General features: G+C 45.6%; 1 protein-coding gene across 9 annotated transcripts in view; it reads right to left on the reverse strand.

The window, feature by feature from the left end:
- The window catches only part of KDM2B (lysine demethylase 2B), a 122,283-nt gene that overhangs the window by 41,233 nt on the left and 55,784 nt on the right, over positions 1-25,266 (reverse strand). For all 9 annotated transcript variants that reach the window (XM_060311181.1, XM_060311178.1, XM_060311182.1 and 6 more), the window contains one exon: positions 10,390-10,476. In XM_060311181.1, the coding sequence (XP_060167164.1) occupies positions 10,390-10,476 (87 nt within the window). The remainder of the gene's footprint in view (positions 1-10,389; positions 10,477-25,266) is intronic.

Genomic DNA, 25,266 nt, shown 5'->3' on the forward strand with positions numbered 1-25,266 from the left:
GGAAACTTTGCTATCAAGTTCATTCATTCAATAAACATTTTCTGGGAGCAATCTTGCATGACAGGATACAAAAATGGACAAAGAAAAAATTAATAAGATGAGCTGCCGTCTCAAGAAGATAACGGAAGCTTAACACAGATATGCAACAAAATGCAGAGTAGAATGTAGATGTCCAGCAGAGGGAGAAATGGGGTAAGTCTATCTACCAGTCAGGATCTTGACAGGAAATGGATGGCATCCTGGCACCCTCACACCAGGTCATGGAGGGGAGTTTAACAGAGGCTCAATTTGCAGAGTACAAGTGGGGTTAACGGAAGCCAGCAAGGCATGGTGATGCATCCCAAGCCTAAGGACAGTGATGAGCCATTACCTCCCTCTGTTACCAGAAATTCAGAGAGAAAAGCTAGAGAAGGACAAGAAATAGGAGCCGTGGTCCCCAATGGAAGGAGACAGCCAACCTGCAATGATCCCATAGGGAGAAAGCTGGGGGAATAAATACCCCAGCCTCTCTCTCCTCCTGTCTTCCCATCTCCTGCTAGTACCTCCCTCCCTAGGCTGAGCCCAACCAAAAGCCAGAGATGCAAGGAACCTCTTTGATGCAGCCCGCACAGAAGGCTTGAGGAGGCTGGAGAGAATCTGGAGGCACAGCTAGAAGAGATCCAGCTCAGGAGGCTTCCTGGCAAAGAAGGAACTAGGTTGGGCCTCGAGACGGAGAGAATTCATATGTGGCAAAATAAGATGGGCATTCCCAGAAGGAGAACAGTATAAGCTAAGGCCAAGACTGTCAAGAAGATGGAAAATATGGAGTAATTCAGTTCCCCTGCAATGTAGAGAAGAGAAGCCAGCACGAGATTCTAAAGCAGAGCAACAACTGGGGTCATGGGACCTCAAGGCCAGGGTAAGTATTTGGGAGATGACTTTAAAGAAGATGGAGGGACTTCCCTGGTGGCGCAGCAGTTAAGAATCCGCCTGACAATGCAGTGTACAAGCGTTTGTGCCCTGGTCCAGGAAGATCCCACATGTTGCAGAGCAACTAAGCCCGTGCACCACAACTACTGAGCCCACGTGCTGCAACTACTGAAGCCCACGCATCTAGAGCCCGTGCTCCGCAACAAGAGAAGCCACCGCAAAGAGATGCCCACGCACCACAACGAAGAGCAGCCCCCGCTCGCTGCAACTAGAGAAAGCCCGTGCACAGCAATGAAGACCCAACCCAGCCAAAAATAAAAATAAATAATTTTTTTAAAAAATAAAGAAGATGGAGAGTCACTGAAGGTGTGACAAGTTTATAGGCTGAATTGTGTCTGCCCCAAAATTCACATGAAGTCCTACCCCCCCCAACACCTCGGAACGTGACCATATTTAGACACAGGGTCTTTTTTTTTTTTTTTTTTGCATTGGGTCTTCGTTGCTGCGCGCAGGCTTTCTCTAGTTGCGGCGAGCGGGAGCTACTCTTCGGTGCATTGCATGGGTTTCACACTGCAATGGCTTCTCTGGTTGCGGAGCATGGGCTCCAGGCACCTAGGGTTCAGTAGTTGTGGCGCTCAGGCTCAGTAGTTGTGGCACACGGGCTTAGTTGCTCCACAGCATGTGGGATCTTCCTGGACCAGGGCTCGAACCCGTGTCTCCTGCATTGGCAGGTGGATTTCTAACCACTGCACCACTAAGGAAGCCCCTACACACAGGGTCTTTACAGAGATGATCAAGTCAAAATGACGTCATTAGGGCCCTAATCCAATATGACTGGTGTCCTTATAAAAAGAGAAAATTTGGACACAGGCACATACAGAAGGAAGACAATGCAAAGACACAGGGAGAAGACGGTTAAGACTCTATCTACAAAAAGCCATCAGAGGACTTCCCTGGTGGTGCAGTGGTTAAGAATCTGCCTGCCAACACAGGGGACACGGGTTCGAGCCCTGGTCCGGGAAGATCCCACATGCCACGGAGCAACTAAGCCCATGTGCCACAACTACTGAGCCCGCGTGCCACAACTACTGAGCCCATGTGCCACAACTACTGAGCCCATGTGCCACAACTACTGAAGCCCACGCACTTAGAGTCCATGTTCCGCAACAAGAGAAGCCACCGCAATGAGAAGCCCTCGCACCACAACAAAGAGTAGCCCCAGCTCACCACAACTAGAGAAATCCTGTGCACAGCAACAAAGACCCAATGCAGCCAAAAATAAATAAATGAATTTATTTAAAAAAAAGCCATCAGGGAGGGTTACTGTTCTCTCCTGCCTGGATCTCATGTGTGGTGACTCTACAAACTTCCACTTTCTGGCTTCAGTTCACACCACTGAAAAAAGGGGGGCCCTGATGGGATCCTTGTCATATGGTTCAGACACTAAGGATTTTAGAATCCAAGCTCAAATAACTGGTCAGACCTGGGTCTCAGCTTGTAAGAAACCGTGGCATCCCTTGACCGCCAACAATCTTCTTTCAATGGGATTTTTCTGTTGCTGATGTTGGAGAGAACATTACCCAGAATTGAGCAGACCATCTTTTGTGGGTATTCTTTGATCAGGGGTTTCTGCTGCCTACACTCCTGGGAAACTGCCAGCTTCCAAACTCCACAAATGACTTAGCTGTCACTTCAGGAAGCCCTGGGGATTCCAGACAGGGTCCCAGACTGTTGTCTGCTTCCCTCACTACACCCTCCCCGCTGTCCACTCTCTGCTATCCTGGCCCTGTGGTCCCTGCTGTCGGCCTCCCCCAACCTGTTGAGCATCTCCTGTTCCCGTTCTCCCACCAGCCTCTCACGAGGCCTCTTTCAGCACATTCTAAGACAACAGTTACCCTCCCGCTCACAGGCCTAGGACTTCTCCCTCGGATAGAGTGTGGAGGACCTAAAGGAGAAACACTTTCTTAAACCAGCCCCATCACAGGAAACGCCAGCTGTGACTACTTCCGTGAAATTAAGCCATTCAGGAGGCCCTTACTTGAGATTCAGTGTTTGTCCCAGCCAATAATAATTTAGGGATAGGAAATGACTCTAAACCAATCACCTCCTTCTGATCCATCTCCTCCTTCAGTGTCTTCTATTTCTGCCTTCTGGGTGAGCAGATTCAGGATTAGTGTTACTTATAAACCATAATTATGAAAAAGTATAATTGCTATCACTGACTGATAGGCTACTATAGAGGTATTTTACAGAGCCTCTCACAGCGAACTTGTAAGAAAGGCACTATCGGCCCTTTTTACAGATGAATAAACTAAGCCTCAGACTTGCCCACGACCACACAACTAGTAAGTGGCCGAGCCAAGAGTCAATCTCCAGGTGCATCTGACCCCAGAGTTCACCCTAGTTGTGCATGAGAATTACCTGTGAAGCATTTAGAAAGTGCAGATTCCCAGGTCCCACCCACCCCTACTGAATCAGAGTGTCTCAGTAGGGCCCAGGAAACTGTATTAAAAAAAAAAAACAGGGGCTTCCCTGGTGGCGCAGTGGTTGAGAGTCCGCCTGCCGATGCAGGGGACATGGGTTCGTGCCCTGGTCCGGGAAGATCCCACATGCCGCGGAGCGGCTGGGCCCGTGAGCCATGGCCACTGAGCCTGAGCGTCCGGAGGCTGTGCTCTGCAACGGGAGATGCCACAACAGTGAGAGGCCCGCATACCGCAAAAAAAAAAAAAAAAAAAACCAGAAACATTCCCCAGGTGAAGCAGATGCCACCATCCTGAGGACTGGTCCTCGTTAGGCCACACTGCCTTTCTAGAAAATTATCTGGCCTTGAGGAGGCAACTATAAATGGCAGTCATCCTCCCTCCTCAACTGTACATCATCAGCTGAATTACTCGGGGGAGACAGGAGCTGGGAGCAGGGCAGAGTGGGAACAGGAAGTACATGGGGGCCTCTTTTACAGACTTATGTGCCTGTCCTTCAGGGAAAGGCTGTGTGTCACTCCCAGGGGACCCCAGACTTCTCAGGCCTCCCAGATCTGAATGACCAAGTGTGGAGGAAGGGGAAGAGAAACAAAGCAGAACTGAGGGTGACACAGACATCAGGTGTGTGTGTGTGACTTCCTCCTGTGGTTCCTGTGACGTCCCCGTGAGGGAGCTGATCCACTAACTGCTGAAGAGGGCTGTCCCCATGTCCCCGTCAGGGTTCTTACTGGTATACTCTCCAGCCTCTCCGCTCTTCCACCCAGGAAAAACTGCCAATAATTGAAATTCAAGAGGCAGCCTGGTTTGGCCACTAGAGATTAAGAAGCAAATGCATCAACATGCTCGCTTTCCAGGAAAGCTTCATCTCACCTCCTTCCTCGGTTCCCTTCTCTGGGAACCAACCCACAAGCTGGCTGAGTACAAGCGTCTGGCTGGTGGGCAGAAGGTCAACTTGCTAATAAGGCTGAGGTCAGAAGTCAGGCCTCAAAGAAGTTCAGTTCCCTCAGCTTGGTTCTAAGGTCACAGACAGGCCCCCAAATCCTACCACTTGGTCATAAAAGGAAGGGGCCAGAGTACAGACGGATCAAAACAAATCCATCACTACTGGGGAAAACGGCCAATCAGGGGAACTGTGACAGAGGGTGATTCAGTGGCATCTTTGATTTGAAAGACACCACATCAGAAATGACCTCACGGCACCTAATCAGTTCCAGAAAGGGACTTTCTTCTCCGGGAGGCAAGGTGGGAGATCAAAGCATTTCTTGCTAATCATCATTTAGCATTAATTGCTTAAGTAACCTGAGCCAGACCCAGTACCGATCCCGACTTTGCATCCTGACAGCCTCAATGAGCACCCTTGATCTTTCAACCCAACCTGCATCAAATTGGGAGGAAGCCGACTGCAAACCTGGGAATCAAGAGACCCCGGGCGGCCCAGGCAGTCAGTCGTTTACTTACTTCTTCCCTTCCTGTTAACTTTTTAACCCCACCAGCCAGGAAATGCATAAATATAGCAGCCAGCCTCCCCTCCCCCTGCCCTCCACCACGTTTCATTGAGTTCCTCAGGCGCAGGGACACATCTGGGGATGAACACCTTAGATTCACAAGCTGTGTGGCCCCAGGCTTACCAGCCTACCTCTCTGAGTCCCCAGTTTCAGCTGTATCATGAAGACAATCCTAACCCCCTCCCAGCCTCGATGTAAGAATTAAATAAAATCTAAAAACTGTTGCATACATTTAGAAGGAATACCCAGGGGGGTTTTGGTTATACTGGCAATAATTTATTTCTAGAGCTGAGTCGGGGCAGGGGGGAGTCATGGTATTCATTATTATGTTATTTATTCCTTTTTGTATAATTTATAATACATGTTATGGGCTTAAATTGTGTCCTCCCAAAATCCATATGTTTAAGTCTGAACCCCCAGCACCTCAGAATGTGACTGTATTTGGAGACAGGTCTTTAATGAGGTAACTAAGTTAAAATGGGGTCGTTAGGGTGAGCCCAAATTCAGTATGACTGGTGTCCTTATAAGAAGGGAAGATTAGGACACACACAAAGGGAAGACCGTGTGAAGACACAGAGACAACAGCCATCTACAAGCCAAGGAAAGAGTCCTCAGAAGAAATACATCCTGCCGGGCTTCCCTGGTGGCGCAGTGGTTAAGAATCTGCCTGCCAATTCAGGGGACATGGGTTCGAGCTCTGGTCCGGGAAGATACCACATGCCACAGAGCAACTAAGCCCATGTGCCACAACTACGGAGCCTGAGCTCTAGAGCCCACAAGCCACAACTACTGAGCCCACGTGCCACAACTACTGAGCCCACGTGCCACAACTACTGAAGCCCATGTGTCTAGAGCCCATGCTCCTCAACAAGAGAAGCCACCACAATGAGAAGCCTGCACACCGCAACGAAGAGTAGCCTCAGCTCGCCACAACTAGAGAAAGCCCATGCACAGCAACGAAGACCCAACACAGCCATAAATAAATAAATAAATAATTTTTTTAAAAAAAGACTCTTCAGCTCTATGAAAGAAAAAAAGAAAGAAGGAAGGGAGGTAGGGAGGAAGGGAGGGAGGGAGGGAGGCAGGAAAGGAAGGAAGGAAGGAAGGAAGGAAGGAAGGAAGGAAGGAAGGAAGGAAGGAAGGAAGGAGGGAAGGAAGGAAGGAAGGAAGGAAGAAATACATCCTGCCAACTAACACCGTGATCTCAGACTTTTGGCCTCCAGACCGGTGAGAAAATTAATATTCTGTCATTTAAGCCACTCAGTCTGAGATACGTTGTCACAGCGGCCCTTGCAAACTCATACAATAAACTTCAAATAATTTATAGAAAACTAACTAAATTAAAAAGAAAATGATTGTGCTTGCATGGCTCTAATCAAAAAGACAGATAGGGCTTCCCTGGTGGCGCAGTGGTTGAGAATCTGCCTGCTAATGCAGGAGACACAGGTTCAAGCCCTGGTCTAGGAGGATCCCGCATGCCCCGGAGCGGCTGGGCCTGTGAGCCACAAGTACTGAGCCTGCACGTCTGGAGCCTGTGCTCCCCAGCGAGAGAGGCCGCAATAGTGAAGAGTAGCCCCCACTTGCCACAACTGGAGAAAGCCCTCGCACAGAAACAAAGACCCAACACAGCAAAAATAAATTAATTAGTAATTTTAAAAAAAAGAATAAGGTATTTGAATGCAGGGAATGTGCTTTTGAAAAAAAAAAGAAAGACAGATAATAGGTGTTGGCAAAGATGTGGAGAAGTCTGGAACTCTTATAATTGCTGGGAGAAATAGAAAATGCTGCAGCCACTTTGAGAAACAGGCAGTTCCTCAAAAACTTCACTGTAGAGCTACCATCTGACTAGTCAATTCTATGCCTAGGTTTCTACCCAAGAGAAGTGAAAACATATGTTCACATAAAAACCTGTACATGAATGTTCATAGCATCATCAATCACAATAGCCAAAAGGTAGAAACAGCCCAAATGCCCATTGACAGATGAAAGACTAAACAGACTGTGGTGTATCCATACAGTGGAATATTATTCAACCCTATAAAGGCATGAAATACTGAAAGATATATAACTTGGATGAACCTTGAAAACGTTCTTCTAAGTGAAAGAAGTCAGTCACAAAAGGCCACATACTGTACAATTCTATTTATATGAAATGTCCAGAATAGGCAAATCCATGGAGACAAAGTTTCCAGCAGCTGGGGGAGGCGCGGCTTGGGGGAGTGGGAACTGACCGCTAATGGGGCTTCTTTTAAGGGGGTATGAAAACGTTCCAAAATTAGACTGTGGTGTCGGTTGCACAACTCTCAATATTTTTAACATACTAAAAACATTTCATTGTACACTTTAAGTGGGAGAACTGTAAGGTATGTGAGTTCTATTTGTTTCATTATAAGGTGTCTAAAAAAAAAGCCTGGCACCCCACAAGCACTGTTAAACGTCAAAGGCTCTTACTTCTCCCTCCCCCACTCTCTCCCAACCAGCCTAAGGCCTCCAATTTCTCCCACCAGTGTTGATACCATCCACGCCCAACTTATGTACAGACCAGTGCTTATAAACCAGTCCTCCAAGGGAATCTTAAATAAGGGCTACTCCCACCAGAAGCCAGCTTCCTGTTTCCAGGCCTTGGGAGGAGAAGGGGCAGAGCTTTCTTTTTTTAAAAAAAATGCCTAGAAGCCCCTGAGGAGTGGGCTAAGTGACTCCAGACAGGGCACATTTGTGGTCCTGAAGTGATTTCCCCCAGAGGCTGGTTTGGACCCCTCCATTAATTCTGAGACTACAGTGAGTAGTGGCAAGTGTGTTTCTTTAAAAGCCCATGCTCTCAGATGTAGAGAACAAACGTATGGACACCAAGTGGGGAAAGTGGCGGGGGGAAGGGTAGGGGGATGAACTGGGACACTGGGATTGACATGTATATACTAATATGTATAAAATGGATAACTAAGAAGAACCTGCTGTATAAAAAAATAAATAAAATTTAAATTAAAAAAAAAAAAGCCAAGCCCATGCCCTCTATAAACCCTAATCCGTCCTGTGGAGCAATTCCTCAGCTAGGAGGGAAGCAGGCGGTAGCAAGGCAAAGCCACCGTTTCCTCTGCAGGTTCAAAGCAGCCATGGGACCTGGCTGGGCTATTTCAAGTTGCTGTGTCTGCAAGCATGGTTTGTGGTCTGATAAATGACATTTATTTATGGCCCATGTAGGGGAAAGTCAACTCTAGAACCCCACTCAACATCCACAGATTGGGGAGCTAAAGGCAGATGTGCAGGCAACTCCTTTTCATTCCTATGGCCACCTCAGTTCCCACTAAGCTTCAAAGAGAATTAGAATTCAATACCCACAAGTGCTTTCCCCATTAACAATCCCACATTTAGGAATATACCCTAATGGGAGTTCCCTGGCGGTCCAGTGGTTAGAACTCGGTGCTGTCACTGCCGTGGCCCCGGGTTCAATCCCTTGTCAGAGAACTAAGATCCCACAAGCCGCACAGCGTGGCCAAGAAAAAGAATATACCCTAAGAAGATAATCAAACAAAAGTGAAATGAATAACCCAGAACACCACTGTCCTATAGAAATATAATGTGAGCCACATATGTACTTTAAAATTTTTTTGAAGCCACATTTTACTAGGTAAAAAGAAACAGGTGAAGTGAATATTAATAATCCATTTTGTTTAATATATCCAAAATTTGATCATTTCAACTAGGGTTGCCAGATTTAGCAAATAAAAATACAGCATGCCCCATTACATTTCAGATAAAGAACAAAAACTCTTTTTAGCATAAGTATATCACGTGCACTATATGGGATATACTTATAGTAAAAAAAGGTATCTGCTGTTTATCTGAAATTCAAATTAATTAATAAATTTATTTATTATTTATTTATTTTATGCCTGTGTTGGGTCTTTGTTGCCGCGCGGGGGCTTTCTCTAGTTACAGCGAGTGGGGGCTACTCTTCGTTGCAGTGCGCAGACTTCTCACTGTCGTGGCTTCTCTTGTTGCAGAGCACAGGCTCTAGGCAAACGGACTTCAGTAGTTGTGGCACGTGGGTTCAGTAGTTGTGGCTCGTGGGCTCTAGAGCGCAGACTCAGTAGTTGTGGTGCACGAGTTTAGTTGCTCTGCAGCATGTGGGATCTTCCCGGACCAGGGCTCAAACCGTGTCCCCTGCATTGGCAGGCGGATTCTTAACCATTGCAAGACCAGGGAAGCCCTGAAATTCAAATTTAAATGGGCTTCCTTTTCAAATCTGGCAACCCTAATTTCAACAGGCAATCAATATAAAAAATAAATTAAATTGGTATTGTGCACTGTTCTTTTTTGTACTAAGTCTTTGAAATCTATTGTGTATATTATACTGACAGCACCTCTCAATTTGGGCTTGCCTTATTTCAAGTGCTCAATAGCAACATATGACTAGTGGCTACCCTTTTGGACAGTAGAGATCTAGAAAGTTCCTCTCAGTGTTTTTTATAATAGTAAAAAAATCAGAAATTAGCAAAATACCCATCAACAGGAAGGCTGCTTAGGTTACAACTGACACTTAGAGCACTTACCATGAATCAGCCCTTGTCCTACGGACTCTGCATGCCTTATCTTGTTTAGTCCTCACAATGACCATTTGAAGTACGTACTGGTATAACCCCTTTTTACAAATGAGGAAAGTAAGGTTCTGGGAGCTTATATAACTTGCTCAAGAAAGTGGTGCAGCCGAGGTAGGGCACTGGTTGAAAGTTTGGTCTCTGCTGTTAGACTGACCTTTGCATCCTTGGCTCTGCCAAGTAACCTAACAAGTAACTTCGTCTTTTTAAGCTTCAGTTTCCTCATCTATAAAAGAAATCACAAGTGTCTATCCCACAGGATTGCTGGAGTCTAAATAAGACAGGGGATGCAGAGCACTAAGCAAGGCAACCTGCCCCTGGTAAGTTCTCAGTAACGTCACTACTATTCTTCCCAGCATCTTTGTCCTTTCCTGTTTGATCAAATTTTTCATGGTGAGCATCAACCCTGTTTTCTTTTTTTGGCCACACTGCAAGGCATGTGGGATTTTAGTTCCCCTACCAGGGATCGAACCCGTGCCCCCTGCAGTGGAAGCGCGGAGTCCTAACCACTGGACCGCCAGGGAATTCCCCAGCATCAACCCATTTAGAAAGAGAAAAAAACTACTTTCAGAAGAGGAGAAAACAGCCCAAAAAGCAGCTAGAGGTCAAGGGAAGGAAATATAGAAGAAAGGAGGGGAGGAAAGGAAGAAAGGTGAGGCATCACTTCCCCAGTTTTCTGAGTGACCACCAGGGGGCAGTGCCTGCAGTTTCCACAGCTAGGGAAAATGATCCGTTTTAAAAAAAAAAAGTTGCAATGAACAACTCATCAACACCATTCATCTTAAATGGGGTGCCCTCTCCCAGGAATTTCCCCTGAAAGGCTGCCAACATTCATCTTACAGGAGATGTGAAAAAGCAATGGATTTATGGTCTCCCAGCTGTGAGCGATCTGTGTCTTACCTTTGGAGTCTTCTTTGGCCAAGTGACTACGGGAACCCCAGTGATGGCCAGACTGGGGTCGTCATCCGCGTGCTCCTTCAGGACATTCTGTGGTGAAACAAAGCAGCCATATTAGCCTAGGGTAGAGGGGATGTCTCTGAAGGGGGCTGAAGGCTGCACCTTACCCAGCAGAGTCTCTGCAGAGTCACTGCCTGTCCCCCCAACTCCACCAATACCCACACACTCAATAGAAACCAAGCAGCCAGGCTTCCCCAGCATCCACAAAACACAGAACATCCCCTTCTCCAAAAAAATTTTTAAAAGCAAATCACATACCTCCCTATGACTTGCATGAATGTATCACTCACTGATCATACTTTTGACACCAAACATTGGTCCAGAGCTCCAGGGACTCTCATGGACCCAACCTCATTTAATCCTTACCAAGTCCTCTCGGAGGGGGCTGGGCAGTGACCCAACTGATCCTCTAATGTACACAATTCAGCTACGTACTCAGAGAAACAAAAGCAACCACGAGGTCTCACCCATGAGCCCTGCCTCTGGTTTTCCATCAGTCGGCAAGCCATGTGTATTCTCATCCTGGTGTGTAAAGACATGTCATTGTTTTTTGTATCAAGGGCCCTAAACACAAGTAGATACTCAATCTGTTCTGACTAAGCTTGGAGTCTGCTAGCCATGTGCTGGCAGAAAAATGGGCTGTGATGGACATACTGCCAGACTGTGTGAGGGTCTCCCACACAGGCACTTGGTGTTCACTCCTTTGTGGGTGGTTTCAAGGTTTTTCAGGGTAATCCTGACTCTACCAGATTTTGGCCTTGTGTGCTGCTAACTTTAGAATCTCATCAAGGTGTAAGATGTCACTCCACTGAATCATCCCTAACTTATTGGTGAGGCAACCAAGGTTCAGAAATGCTCAAAGGACTTTGATGCCGCCCCAGACCAGGAGGACAGAGCCCCTGAACCCTGCTCTCTGGCACCAGACTACCTGCCGCATGACCATGTCACACATGGGTTTTTTGGCTGCACCCACAGCATGCCATAAAAAGGTGTTTAGGGATGGACACAGATGTGTTACTGGCCTATTCGTTACTGGCCTACCTCGACCATTAATTTTTGGATTGTACAAAACATTCCTGCAGAGACATTTAAGAACAGAGTAAGTTGCACAGTAGCACTTAACAGGAAGAGCAGAAGAGCTCAGAAGATAAAGGTAGGTGAAGATGATTTTAACTCACTTTCCCAAATCTTCACCAGAAAGAATCTAACTCACTTCTAACTTATCTACTTATTTTCCTACTTTTATGATCATCATTTGGTTGCCCGATTTTTCAAAATGTTGGGACTTCCCTGGCGGTCCAGTGGTTAAGACTCCACACATCCACTGCAGGTGGCACGGGCTTGATCCCTGGTCAGGGAACTAAGATCCCACAAGCTGTGCGGCAGCAAAAAATAAATACGTAAAAATAAAAAGTAAAATAAATAATTTTTTAAAATAAATAAATAAAATTTTTTAAAACGTGCCTATTACCTCAAACCCACCTGAACAACTCCTTCCTCTCCCCACAGAAGGGGGCCAACAACACCGTGGTCAACAGTTTGGCCTCTGGGGGTGCCTGGGTTCAATTCTCAGCATGTACAACCTTCTCCAAGTCCCAGAGTCAATGTCAATGATTTATAAATGCTATCTATAAAATGTCTTGGTTCACTGCCATATCCCCAGCTTCCCACAATGACTAACCTACAGTAAGTCTCCAGTAAATAACTTAAATAAATAAATAAATAAAGCCACAAATCCCCGAAGAGGGACTCTACAAAATGCCTAACCCGTACACCTTAAATCTGTCCAGGGAGACAAAAACAAGCAAACTCTGAGAAACTATCACAGACAAAAGGAGGAAGAAAGGACATTAGGTAAAAATTGAGGAAATGTGAATAAACGATAGCCTTTAGTTAACAATAATGTATCAGTATTGGTTCATTAGAAGTAACAAACGCAGGGCCTTCCCTAATGGTGCAGTAGTTAAGAATCTGCCTGCCAATGCAGGGGACACGGGTTCGATCTGGGAAGATCCCACATACCGCAGAGCAACTAAGCCCATGCGCCACAACTACTGAGCCTGCGCTCTAGAGCCCGTGAGCCACAACTACTGAGCTCAAGTGCCACAACTACTGAAGCTTGCGCGCTAGAGCCCTGCTCCGCAGTAAGAGAAGCCACCGCAATGAGAAGCCCACACACCACAACGAAGAGTAGCCCCCGCTCACCACAACTAGATAAAGCCCATGCAGAGTAACGAAGACCCAATGCAGCGAAAAATAAATAAATAAATAAATTTATATATATATATAAAAAAAGTAATAAATGCATGCTATTATCATAGGATGTTAATAACAGGGGAAACTGAGTGTGGGGGTTATGTGGAAACTCTGTACTATCTGTAGAATTTTTCTGAAAATATAAAACTGTTTTAAAACATAAAGTCTATTAATAAAAAATAATTTTTAAAATGCCTATCAGACAGTAGAAACAGCTACAATAAAGGAAAACAGGATTGTTAGGTTGCCAATTTTTCTAACACCTATGCAGCATATTTTAAAAGAAATACAGGGCTTCCCTGGTGGCACAGTGGTTGAGAGTCCACCTGCTGATGCAGGGGACGCGGGTTCCTGCCCCGGTCCGGGAAGATCCCACGTGCCGCGGAGCGGCTGGGGCCGTGAGCCATGGCCGCTGAGCCTGCGCGTCCGGAGCCTGTGCTCCGCAAGGAAAGAGGCCACAACAGTGAGAGGTCCGCGTACCGCAAAAAAAAAAAAAGAAATACAACAGAAAGGAAACAAGTATACAGACAAAATGCAACTCAGGTGTGGAATTCACATGGAGTGTATGAGGCAACCAAAGGCTGGGAGCATTGGCAACGATCGCTCCCTGGATCGTGCCTGGAGGAAGAAATATTTCATCACTGACATTGTTTAGAATTGCCAGTTCCTGATGATGACAAAATCAAACCAACTTTTTATCAGCTTTGTTCTTTCATTATTGTTTTCACATGCACTGCGGACATTGTACCTCTCACAACTTGCACTTGAGTGGGTCATTCCCACGGCCCTCTACCCACCTGGTCACCACTCGGGGTAGGTGAGACTAGCCAGGTGAGGGGTAACTGTCAACGTCAGGAGGAGAGCAGGCACATGTTCTGTTGAATGAACGTATGAGAGTAAGAAGTACTGAGTGCTTGCTTTGTGGCCGGTACCGTACTAAATATTTCATATCTACGCTCTCACCCAATCCTCCTGACCACCCTGTGGGATGAACTATCATCATTTCCACAGTGCAGATGAGAAAAGCAGGGCTTAAGGGATGAAGGAAATTGTCCAAGACCACTCCGCCAGTAAGGGGTGAAGACTCTTTAACGACTGCATCATTCGGCCCATCTCTGAAAAAGGGAAGGGAGCCGTGTTCATATCAACACTGTTCACAGCAGCAAAACAGGGCACTTCCCTGGTGGTCCGGCGGTTAAGATTTCACCTTCCAGTGCAGGGGGTGTGGGTTCGATCCCTGGTTAAGGAGCTAAGATCCCGCATGCCTCATGGCCAAAAGACCAAAACATAAAACAGAAGCAATAATGTAACAAGTTCAATAAAGACATTAAAAATGGTCCACATCAAAAAAAATTAAAAGAAAAACAAAAACCAGCCAAACGGTAGAAACAACTCAAGTGTCCACCGATGGATGAATGGATAAATAATATGTATAATATACATACCATGGAATATTATTTGGCCTGAAAAAGGAAGGAAATTCTGTCACATGCTATAACGTGGATAAACCTAGAGGACATTACGCTCAGTGAAATAAGCCTGACACAAAAGGACAAGTACCATATGATTCCACTTATATGAGGTCCCTAAAGCAGTATATTCATACAAGCGGAAAGTAGAAGGGTGCCTGCTGGGCTGGAGGAGGGGAGAAATGGGGAGTTATTATTTAATGGATATAGAGGGGCTTTTCTTGTTTGTGTTTTTACTTCTTTATTTTATTTTTTTTCTGAATACAGAGTTTTAGTTTGGGAAGATGAAAAAGTTCTGGAGATGGATGGTGATGGTTCTACAACAATGTAAATGTACTTAATGACACTGAACTGAACACTTAAAGGTGGTTAAAATGCTAAATTTTATGTTATGTATATCTTACCACAATTTTTAAAAAGGGGAGAAAGGAGTGGGGCAAGGCAGTCCCTCCCTAACGAATGGATTCAGAGGTTCCAGAAAGTACAGATTGGGGACATACTATCTCACTAGTTAAACTTCTGCTGTTTTGCCTGGGACAACACTAGTTCTAGACTCAGAAGATCTGGGTTCAGGTTCTACAACTTACAACCGGCGTCACCTCGGGTAAGCCACAGCTTCCTATTGTGTGTCCTGGGAGCAGAACAGTGACATCTACACCTTGATTGTAGGCTATGAAGCTGGATGTGATTTTATGACCATTCTTAGGAACATTTGTTGAGTGCTTGCTCTAGACATTAAAATAATCCTATCTGTGGGGTAGGGCTGATTCTCCCCATTTCACAAAAGCAGAAAGTAAAATTCAGAGAGGTTCAGTGATATAGTCCAAGGTCACACAGCTGAGAGGTGGGTGAAAACTGGCATTGACCTGGTCCATCTGACAACGAACCTAACCAGTAACACTGAGTGATAAAGCCTCAGGAAACCATGTCAGCAATGTCTCCAACTGATCCCTACCCCACTATTAAAAAGATACCTAGGAGACTTCCCAGGTGGTCCAGTGGTAAAGAATTCGCCTTCCTTGGGCTTCCCTGGTGGCACAGTGGTTAAGAATCTGCCTGCCAGTGCAGGGGACACGGTCCGAGCCCTGGTCCAGGAAGATCCCACATGCCATGGAGCAACTAAGCCCACGCACCACAACTACTGAGCCTGCGCTCTAGAGCCCGCGTGCCACAACTACTGAGGCCGTGTGCCACAACTACTGAAGCCCGAGTGCCTAGAGCCCGTGCTCTGCAACAAGAGAAGCCACCGCAATGAGAAGCTCGCGCACCGCATCAAAGAGTAGCCCCCGTTCGCTGCAACTAGAGAAAGCCCCCACGCCCAGCGAAGACCCAACACAATCAAAAATAAATAAATAAAATAAATTTATTTAAAAAAAAAAAAAAAAGAATCTGGCTTCCAGTGCAGGGGATGCAGATTCGCTCCCTGGTCAGGGAACTAAGATCTCACATGCTGCGTGGCGACTAAGCCTGCGTGCCTCAACTAGAGAGCCTGCGTGCCCAACTACAGAGCCCATGTGCTCTGGAATCCGTGCATCACAACTAGAGAGAAGCCCGTGTGCTGCAACGAAGAGCCCGCGCCACAACAAAGAGCCCACTTGCCGAAACTAAGACCCGATGCAGCCAAAAATGATAAATAAATAATTTAAAAAAAAAAAAAAAGACACCCAAGAGACAATCTGGGCTCATATTTACCATTCGACTCACAAATACAGAAGTGAATCATCCCCACCTATTCCTTGCAAAACAGACAGAGGGACTAACTAACACCATTCAGCCACTAACACCTTTATAAAGCCTTTCTGAAACATTCCCCCCCCATCACAGAAGAGGCTCGTGTGACCAAAGTGGGCCTGCACAGGAATGAAATTTTGTTGACATTTCATAGTTCTTAATAACCCATATGAATTTCACACCCTCTTCCACAATACATCAGGGTTTGTTTCCTTCTAAAAATAATGTTTCCTGCCCCCGACACACACCAATCATTAAGAAAAAAGCTTTTCAGGAAGATGCTCCATGTCTAGCCAAAGCTATATACATATATCTTACCCTATGGTTGGGGGGCAGAGGACTTCCACAGGATTTTCTGCCCCCTTATCCCAATCTCAAACTCTATGCTGGGGGGTAACAAACTCAAATGCCTCCAGGAACCAAGCAGGAAAATATAAATGGACTCTTAGAGTGATAGACAGTAGTGCAGCGTATGGCAAACTAGAGACCACGTGCCCAGTTTAAAGATGGCAAATGCTTCTCAATTTCAACTTATTAATCTCCTGTGGAAATGAACCCTACCAGATCTCTGGTTTTTCAGAAGAAATCAAAGATACAGAGTTTTATTTAAAATCTCTCCAATTTCAGGACTTCCCTGGTGGTCCAGTGGTTAAGACTTCACCTTCCAATGCAGGAAGTGCAAGTTCGATCCCTGGTCGGGGAGCTAAGATCCCACATGCCACGCAGCCAAAACACCAAAACATAAAAAAAAACCAGAAGCAATATTGTAACAAATTCAATAAAGACTTTAAAAATGGTCCACATCAAAAAAAAATCTTAAAAATAAAATAAAACAAAATCTCTCCAATTTCAAATGTTGGCAACTGACTGAAAATTTCAAAAAAAAACACTGTGAGCCACATATATCTGTGGGCTGGCCTGGGCCATGGGTGACCAGTTTACAAACACTGCTCTGCATGTGACTGAAAATAATGCCCACTTGCCTTGGTTTGCTTTGAGTTTCCTTCTGAATTGTCTCAAGATTTCCTGTCATTTCAGTATCAGAGTTGGTGTCAGTAACTCACAAGCATTGAAGTAAGGCCTCTTTAGAGGAATGGCTGGTTAAAAAAGCTATTACTGGGGACTTCCCTGGTGGTGCAGTTGTTAAGAATCCGCCTGCCAATGCAGGGGACACGGGTTCAAGCCCTGGTCTGGGAAGATCCCACATGCCGCGGAGCAACTAAGCCCGTGCACCACAACTACTGAAGCCCGCGTGCCTAGAGCCTGTGCTCCACAACAAGAGAAGCCACCTCAATAAAAAACCCGTGCGCAGCAACGAAGACCCAACACAGCCAAAATAAATTAATTAAATTTTTAAAAAACCCTTAAAAAACTATTACTGAAGGCATAAGTATTATTAATAATTAATACATAATGATAAATAATAATTAAAATTAATAGAGACCTCGCCAAGTATCCTTGAGTCTCGGAGCTCATACACACACTTCCTGAAGGAAGCAGAGTTCCTCTCCATGTGTGGCTGTCAGTGGCCACCAGGGGGCACTCTGGCCTCTGGCCCACAGGGAAGTATTTTTCTTCTGTATGTGACAGGCTGCAGGAAAAGGAGATTATTCTAATTGGAGATTTTCTCTCTGAGAAATAAATTGTGCTGAAGGGAGGGAATCTTGTCACTGTCTTCCCTGGGCTCTGCTAGCATTTATACACTCCCTGGGGCTCTTGGAAGCAGAGACTAGGAAGCCTGGGTGCCTGTAACAGCCCAGCACTCTGGGTTATACCATACAACCCTTCTGAGTAGGAATGAATAGGGCAGGCTTTCTATAAGAGAAAGACTGGGGCCACCAGGCCCTTTCTGATGCAAACTGCCCTGCTTTTGACTTAACAAGATAACCACAGACAATGGATGTGCTGGGCCTCTGCTCCTCCTTATGCCAACTTCTCTCAAAGAGCTTTATCAGTTAACACTGGATTCAGGCCCCACTGCTCCCCAGAATGGGGCATTAATAATTAGAAACTCCATCTATAACTGTGACTAAAAATACCAACACTGTGACAATAAAGCAGAAGCAGGTATCAGGAAAGAATCACCAACCACAGGCCAGTAGAGGGAGAGTAACATGGCATAGAGCAGCTCGCGCTGCTGTTGTAGGGAACCCAGCAGTCTCAGGGGTCCCTCCTGGCCAGAGGTAAGGACCCCTGCAACCAGGCATCAATGCACCTTAGGTCTACCAAGATCCCTGCCTCCACTCCAGCCCAACCATCTTGTGCCTGCCTGTAAAAACCCATCTGTACTGGGCTGAACTGTGTCTCGCAAAAAGCTATGTTCAGGGAATTCCCTGGCAGTCCAGTGGTTAGGACTCCGTGCTTTCACTGCGGGTTCAACCCCTGGTCGGGGAACTAAGAACCCACAAGCCTCATGGTGTGGCCAAGAAAAAAAAAAAAAAAAGATTAAAAAAAAAAAAAGCTATGTTCAAGTCCTAATCCCTGGTACCTGTGAATGTGACCTTACTCCGGGGGGGGGAAAAAGGCTTTGCAGATATAATTAGTTAAGAATCTCGAGATGAAATAATCCTGGATTTAGGGTCCACCCTAAATCCAACGACTGGTGTCTTTATAAGAGAACGGAGAGGGAGATTCAAACAGACATAAGGAAGAAGGCCATGGGAAGACAGAGGCAGAGACTGGAGTGACACAGCCACAAGCTAAGGAACACCAGGAACCCCCAGCAGCTGGAAGAACAAGGGAGGATCCTCCCCAGAGCCTTCCAAGGGAGGACAGCCCTGCCAACACCTTGACTTCTGACTTCTGGCCTCTGGAACTGTTAGAGAATAAATTTCTGTTGTTTCAGTCCACCAAGTTTGTGGTCATTTGTTATGGCAGTCACACTTGCCATACTGCATCATGATTAAAAGCTTATTAACGGGATTCCCCAGGTGGGCCAGTGGGTAAGACTCCGCACTCCCAATGCAGGGGGCCTGGGTTCGATCCCTGGTCAGGGAACTAGATCTCGCATGCATGCTGCAACTAAGGGTTCGCAAGCTGCAACTAAAGATCCCGCATGCCACAACTAAGACCTGGTGCAGCCAAAAGAAATAATAAAATAAATAAAAATTTTTTTTTAAAAAAAAAGCTTATTAGCTACATGATTTGGGCGAGTCACATCTCTCTGAGTCTCAGTTTCCCATCTAAGAAATGGAATAATAACAGTCCCCACCTTGCCAGCAACATAATACATGGAAGGTGTTTGGCATGTGGAAAATGCTCAACAAATGTCAGCCGATCCCTTTTGGCTTATGCCATATTTCCTGTTGGGATACACAGTCCCCATCCTCTGTTTGCAGAATTCATCCATTTAACAAGTTCTAAGCATAGGGAAAAAATTTTAAGTTTATTTAATTTTGAAGGGCAGTTTAAAAGCTGATTTAGCTATATAACTAGTGGGGATAAAAATGTGATTCAGGGACCCAGAAGTCAGTTTTAGGCTAAAAGGAACCCCAAGTGGCATGGATCAACCCACCCACTTTTCAAGTCTAGAGTTTGCACAGGTGTCTGGAACTCAGATCTCTGGCCCCTCACTGCTCTCCTTCGTTCTCCTGAGGTGGTACCAGCAGCAGACTCAGAATAACACGTACCTTGTTTGGCTCCTTAGGTGACAGGATTCACCCCTGTATCAACCCTCTATCCACTCACAGCCCGGCAAAAATACCAAACACAGGGCTCAATATTACATGCAGCCCCCAGTAGAAGAGCCTTGGTGAATTCTGGAGGCCTGACCCTCCTGGCCAGGCTGAATCTGGTTGCTCCCTGTTTTCTATGCTCTGGGTCATCCTCAGGGTGTGAGAAAGCCAGGCTGCAGCCCTCCCACTGGCTTCCCGCCTTTTGGCTCCTCTGAAGCAGGAGGGGTGTGAAGATTTTTAAAAAGCTGACAGTGCTGGAGGTCTGGGCTCTACGCCTCACTGTTTTGCAAAAGAGCAAGACCCAGAAAGGGCAACTTAGATAAGCAGGTGTGTTCTGGGGTCCAGACCTGATGATCCCAAGGGAGAAAAGCTGTACACACCTTCCTTTCACAGTCATGGGTTTCACAGACTCTCACACTTGACCCTAAATGGGCCTGTTCTCACTCCACGGTGTCTGAAATAATATCAGCTCTAGCTCACTGAGCACTTAAAGGCCCTGTGCTAAGGCTTTCTTTCTTTATCCACGTCCCCTCACTAATTCGATGAGGCATGATTCTTACTATCCCCATTTTACTGCATTCCCCCAGAGCAGTCAGCTGGTTAATGGATGGTACAGGGGAGTCAGCCTGGCTCCACAACCTTTAGTCTTAAAAGATAACACTTGTTTGGGTGATGTACTCTTAATTTAGCATTATTTTCTTTCCTATTTGGGTTTTAATGAAAGAACAATACAATTGATCTCTTTTTTAGTGGGTTTTGTGTTTTTTTTTTAAGTAACATCTGAAAGCAGTGGTCCCTCACTGTCTCTTCCAGCCCCCTAATTCCATTCTGCCCCACAATTCTATGTGGCTCATAATTCTATGCAGTCCCATAATTCCATACAGCCCCATAATTCCATGTAGACCCACAATCCTATGTGGCCCCATAATTCTATGCAGTCCCATAATTCCATGCAGCCCCATAATTCCATGCAGGCCCACAATTCCATGTGGCCTCACAATTCCATCAGTCCCATAATTCTGTGAGGCCCCATAATTCCATGCAATAAGAAAGGTGGCTGTCTATAGTGAGCTGGCATTTCCACCCCTGGCTGACACTCTGGCAGCCAGAAGAGCATGGAATGATAGGAAAGAGAGCCTGGCATTATCTTAATTAACAAGGACAGCTGCAGAATCACCTTGCAAATGTATATCTGACAAAGACCCTCCCACTTCCTATCTCGGTGGTCACTGCGCACTTAGGCCCAAGCCTTCACAACCTTGTAATGCATCTGGTTATTTTCAAGTCATGTACAAATGATTAGAGAAATGGCCTCATGCCCTCCTACCCTCCCATCAGGAGCCTCAGCTCTCTGGAGTTCTAGCTGAAAGTATAGACTCCTCTAGGAGGGACAGCATGCAGGGTAACTCCCATCTCACTAGGAATTACTTTGTCCACCGATTAATGATTGCCAATCCAAGAGATAAAAGGGGAAAAAAATGAACTGAATAGTGAGCCCCTCAAAATTCAAGTGCATCTAAAACCTCATAATGTGACCTTATTGGGAAATGGGTCATACTGGATTAGAGTGGGCCCTAATCCAGACATTATCTTTATGAGAAGAGAAGACACACAGAAACACACAGACAACACAGAGTGCCAATGTAAAGACTGTGGCAGAGACTGGAGGGTTGTAGCTACAAGCCAAGGAGCTCCAAGGATTGCCAGCAACCAAGAAAAACTGGAAGAGACAAGGAAAGATCCTCCCCCAGAGCCTTCAGAGTGAGCATGGCCTTGATTTCAGACTTCCGACTTCCAGAACTCTGAGACAATAAACTTCTGTTGTTTTAAGCCAGTTTGTGGTACTTTGTTACAGCAGCTTTAGGAAACTAATACAGACGGTAATCGCTAACCTAAAACAGGGATGGGGGAAGCTGAAAGGTGGTGAAAGAGCATGGGAAGGGTGGGGAGCTGGTCAAAGCCAGTCTGACTCTCCTTTGCCCATTACCTAAGCATACCTAATTTTTCTCCAAGGACTTACTAGGAGAGCTAAGTGTTCATTACCCAATTGTCCCACAAAATAATTCAGTGACCTAGGTCCCTGTTATTATCCCCATTTTACAGTGAGAATACTCAGATTTCAATCAGTTATACACTTAAGAATGGCCAAGGAACCAACAGAATCTGATCCCTGAAAGGACAAAGCACATTTAGTCTAATATCTTAGATTTACATACAGGTAAACAGAAAGGTGGTATGACTTGCCCAAGGCCACACAGCAAATAGCTAAGAACAGAAACTGAAATTGAATTCAAGCATCTCTCGTGTCCTGATTTCTTGTTTTTGCCATTACGCACAAGCCAGTATCCTGCACTCTCCACAGAATAATTGTCTTAAAAGAAGGGAGTCACTTAAGGCACCTTAATGCCAAATCCCAAAGAGTTTCACAAAGATGGGGAAGGAAATGGCTTTCTTAGATTTTTACAGGATGCTGGCATCTCCGTTCCTGTCAAAAAGCAAAAAAGTAGATGGTCATTTTGACTTCAATCTAAATCAAGACCCCCCCCCACTCCCAGTCAAGTTTTCAAGGTCCGACTGAGCTCACTTGGTCTTGCTTAAACCATAGGGTCACTGAGGTATTCTCATTAGCATGGCTGCAAGGAAAAACTCAACTTTCAAAAGTCCTGCCCACAAAAAAGAGTAAACTAGACCTATAGAAATAGACACAAAAAAGCAAGCTTTAAGGGACAAAAGCAAGTATGAACTAATTTAAAACAAATTTATATATGTTTGTGTACATGGGAGTGAGGGGAAAGCTCCAGAAGTACATTCAGTAAGTGATTAACAAAGGTTATTTTCCAGGATGTGAGAATTGAGGAAGGGGACATTGTCTATCCTCTAGCCTATAATGTTTATTTATTTATTTATTTATTTTTACACTGATCATTTAACAACATTACACTTAAAACTTTTTTTTTTCTTTTGGCCACATCACGCAGCTTGCAGGATCTCAGTTCCCGAATAGGGACTGAACGCAAGCCACAGCAGTGAAAGCCCTGAATCCTAACTACTGGACCACCAGGTAACTCCCTACACTTAAAACTCTTAAATAGATGAAATATCCAGAATCAGTAAATCCATAAAGACAGAAAGCAGACTGTGGGGGAGGGGGAAATGGAGACTGCTGATGGGTACAAGGTTCTGCCTCAGGTGATGAAAAAGTTCTGAACTAGATAGAGGTGGTGGTTGCACAGTATTGTGAATGTACTTAATACCATTAAACCGTACACTTTAAAATGGTTAAAATGGTAAATGTTTCTTCCTTCAAGATTCTAAACTGGTGATCTGGTAACTATAATTAATTAACTAATGAATACGATAAATGCTGTATATAATTTACTGCAATTAAAAAACATAGGGACTTCCCTGGTGGTACAGTGGTTAAGAATCTGCCTGACAGGGGCTTCCCTGGTGGCACAGTGGTTGAGAGTCCGCTTGCCGAGGCAGGAGACACGGGTTCATGCCCCGGTGCCCTGGGCACATGCCGCGGAGCAGCTGGGCCCATGAGCCACGGCCGCTGAGCCTCTGCGTTCGGAGCCTGTGCTCCGCAACGGGAGAGGCCACAGCAGTGAGAGGCCCGCGTACCGCAAAACAAAACAAAAGAATCCGCCTGACAATGCAGGGGACACAGGTTCAAGCCCTGGTCCGGGAAGACCCCACATGCTGCAGAGCAACTAAGCCCGTGCGCCACGACTACTGAGCCTGCATTCTAGAGCCTGCGAGCCACAACTACTGAGCCCGCATGCCCAGAGCCCGTGCTCTGCAACAAAGAGAAGCCTCCACAATGAGACGCCCGCGCACCGCAACGAAGAGTAGCCTCCGCTCACCAAAACTAGAGACAGCCCACGTAGCAATGAAGACACAACGCAACCAAAAATAAATAAATATTTTTTTTAAAAAAACCAAAACCATACATTACAAATGAAAGGAAAAAATAGGTTTTTGATGAAAGCTAAAACCTAGCCATCTGGAGACTGACTTACTTTGGGGACTGTCTCTAATCCCAGGGGCTCTGGTTACCATGAGCCACCATTAGCAGCAATCTCTCTGGTCCCAGAGAAAGAGAGAGAAGGAAAAAAGACATCATCTTTTTGCAACACAAGCCAAAGATCATAACTGATCAACCGTCAAGGGTGAACCACCACTGGTGAGAAACACAACTCACTCAACGGTAGTGGAGGCAGTGGGCATCGGCTAAGAATTCTGTCTTGGACCCACATTCCTGAGCTGACTTTTAGTTCTCAGCCAGTGTAAAAGAAACCCCAACATCTGAGAAGAGTGAACAAAGGGACCTAAGCGTGCAGCCAGGAAGAAGCTGCTCGCCTTCTGGGACAACACTCACTCTAGAGGCCAGTCTTGGGTTCAAAATCTCCTCTGCGTCTCCAGGGACTGGGAGGGACTGGGGCTAATGGCCTGGCCAGAGAGCAAGGAAGTAGCTCTATCTACCTACTCTGGAAAAGACGAGTTGTCCACTTCCCCCATACAGGCCACACAGCACTCAGAGGTGCTAGCAGAGGCTCCAATTTTCATGGGGCTCTAAGGAGACCTGTCCACCCAGCTTATAAGCTCTTTAGTCTGAAAAAGGCCCTCCTCAGACAAGGCTCAAGACCATAAATATCTCTGGAGACAGGTAAGTTCAATAAGTAAGCTAAATGGTTAGATTATACTAAAAAGAGATGTGTGAGCCAAATGGTAAGTAGACATTAGGGAGACAATAGGGAGTGGTGGGGACTGGGGTGTATGAGATCACCTGCTACTCACTTCCTGCTGCTTGTAGCCAGTCAGGAACATGAGCCAGGATAGCCAGGATATTTTATATAACTTTCTTGACTTTTCTTTAATTTATTCTCCTGATTTTTTAATGTTAGCAAGTAATTACAAAAATATGTTCAATACTATACAGGCCAAATGCAATGCCTAGAGGCTGGATTTGGCCCTGGGACTGCCAATTTACAACTTTAGTCCCAGGACCAAACAGATCTGTTGCTTGTTCTGTAAAGGAAGTCCAAACAGTCACCTTATTACCTTCCCGCTAAATTCAGAGTCACCTCTGAGAAGAGAGAAAATCACTTTCTCTATAGCGGCCAAAAAAGCAGTCTAGTGTGTGAGCGCATGGACTCCCCCATCGAGCAGTATGTGTGGCCTTGGGCAAGTTACTTAACCTATCTGTACCTCAATTTTCTCATCTGTAAAATGGGGGTAACAAAAGTACCACAGAGGATTGCTAGGAGGTTTAAATGAGTTTATATATGAAAAAGATCTACAACAACAGACAGTAATTGAGATTCATTACCACATATTATCATGAGCTGCCACTGAACCCCATGGTGGCGGTTGGGGAGGATGCAGACTGGGATCCTTGAAATTTGTCTAAGCCCCTACCCTAGGCCTCCTTCACACCATCACGAGGCCTAGGCTGAATCCAGTCTCAGAGGTCGATCAGGTGGGTACAGGTGAGGGATACAAGGGTCTGAGTCCTATCCCTAGAAAGAAATCTGACCAACCAGGAACACTGCACATAAACATAACAAAGTAAAAAAGGCTCTTCACAAGCACAGAACAACATTTCCTCTTCAGATGAATGGTTTTTTTTAACTCATTTACAACATTTTGGAAACTTAATGCTATTAGTGATTTTATTGTTGATGAAA

Source organism: Globicephala melas, chromosome 13 (assembly GCF_963455315.2).
Source record: "Globicephala melas chromosome 13, mGloMel1.2, whole genome shotgun sequence".
NCBI classification, from domain to species: domain Eukaryota; kingdom Metazoa; phylum Chordata; class Mammalia; order Artiodactyla; family Delphinidae; genus Globicephala; species Globicephala melas.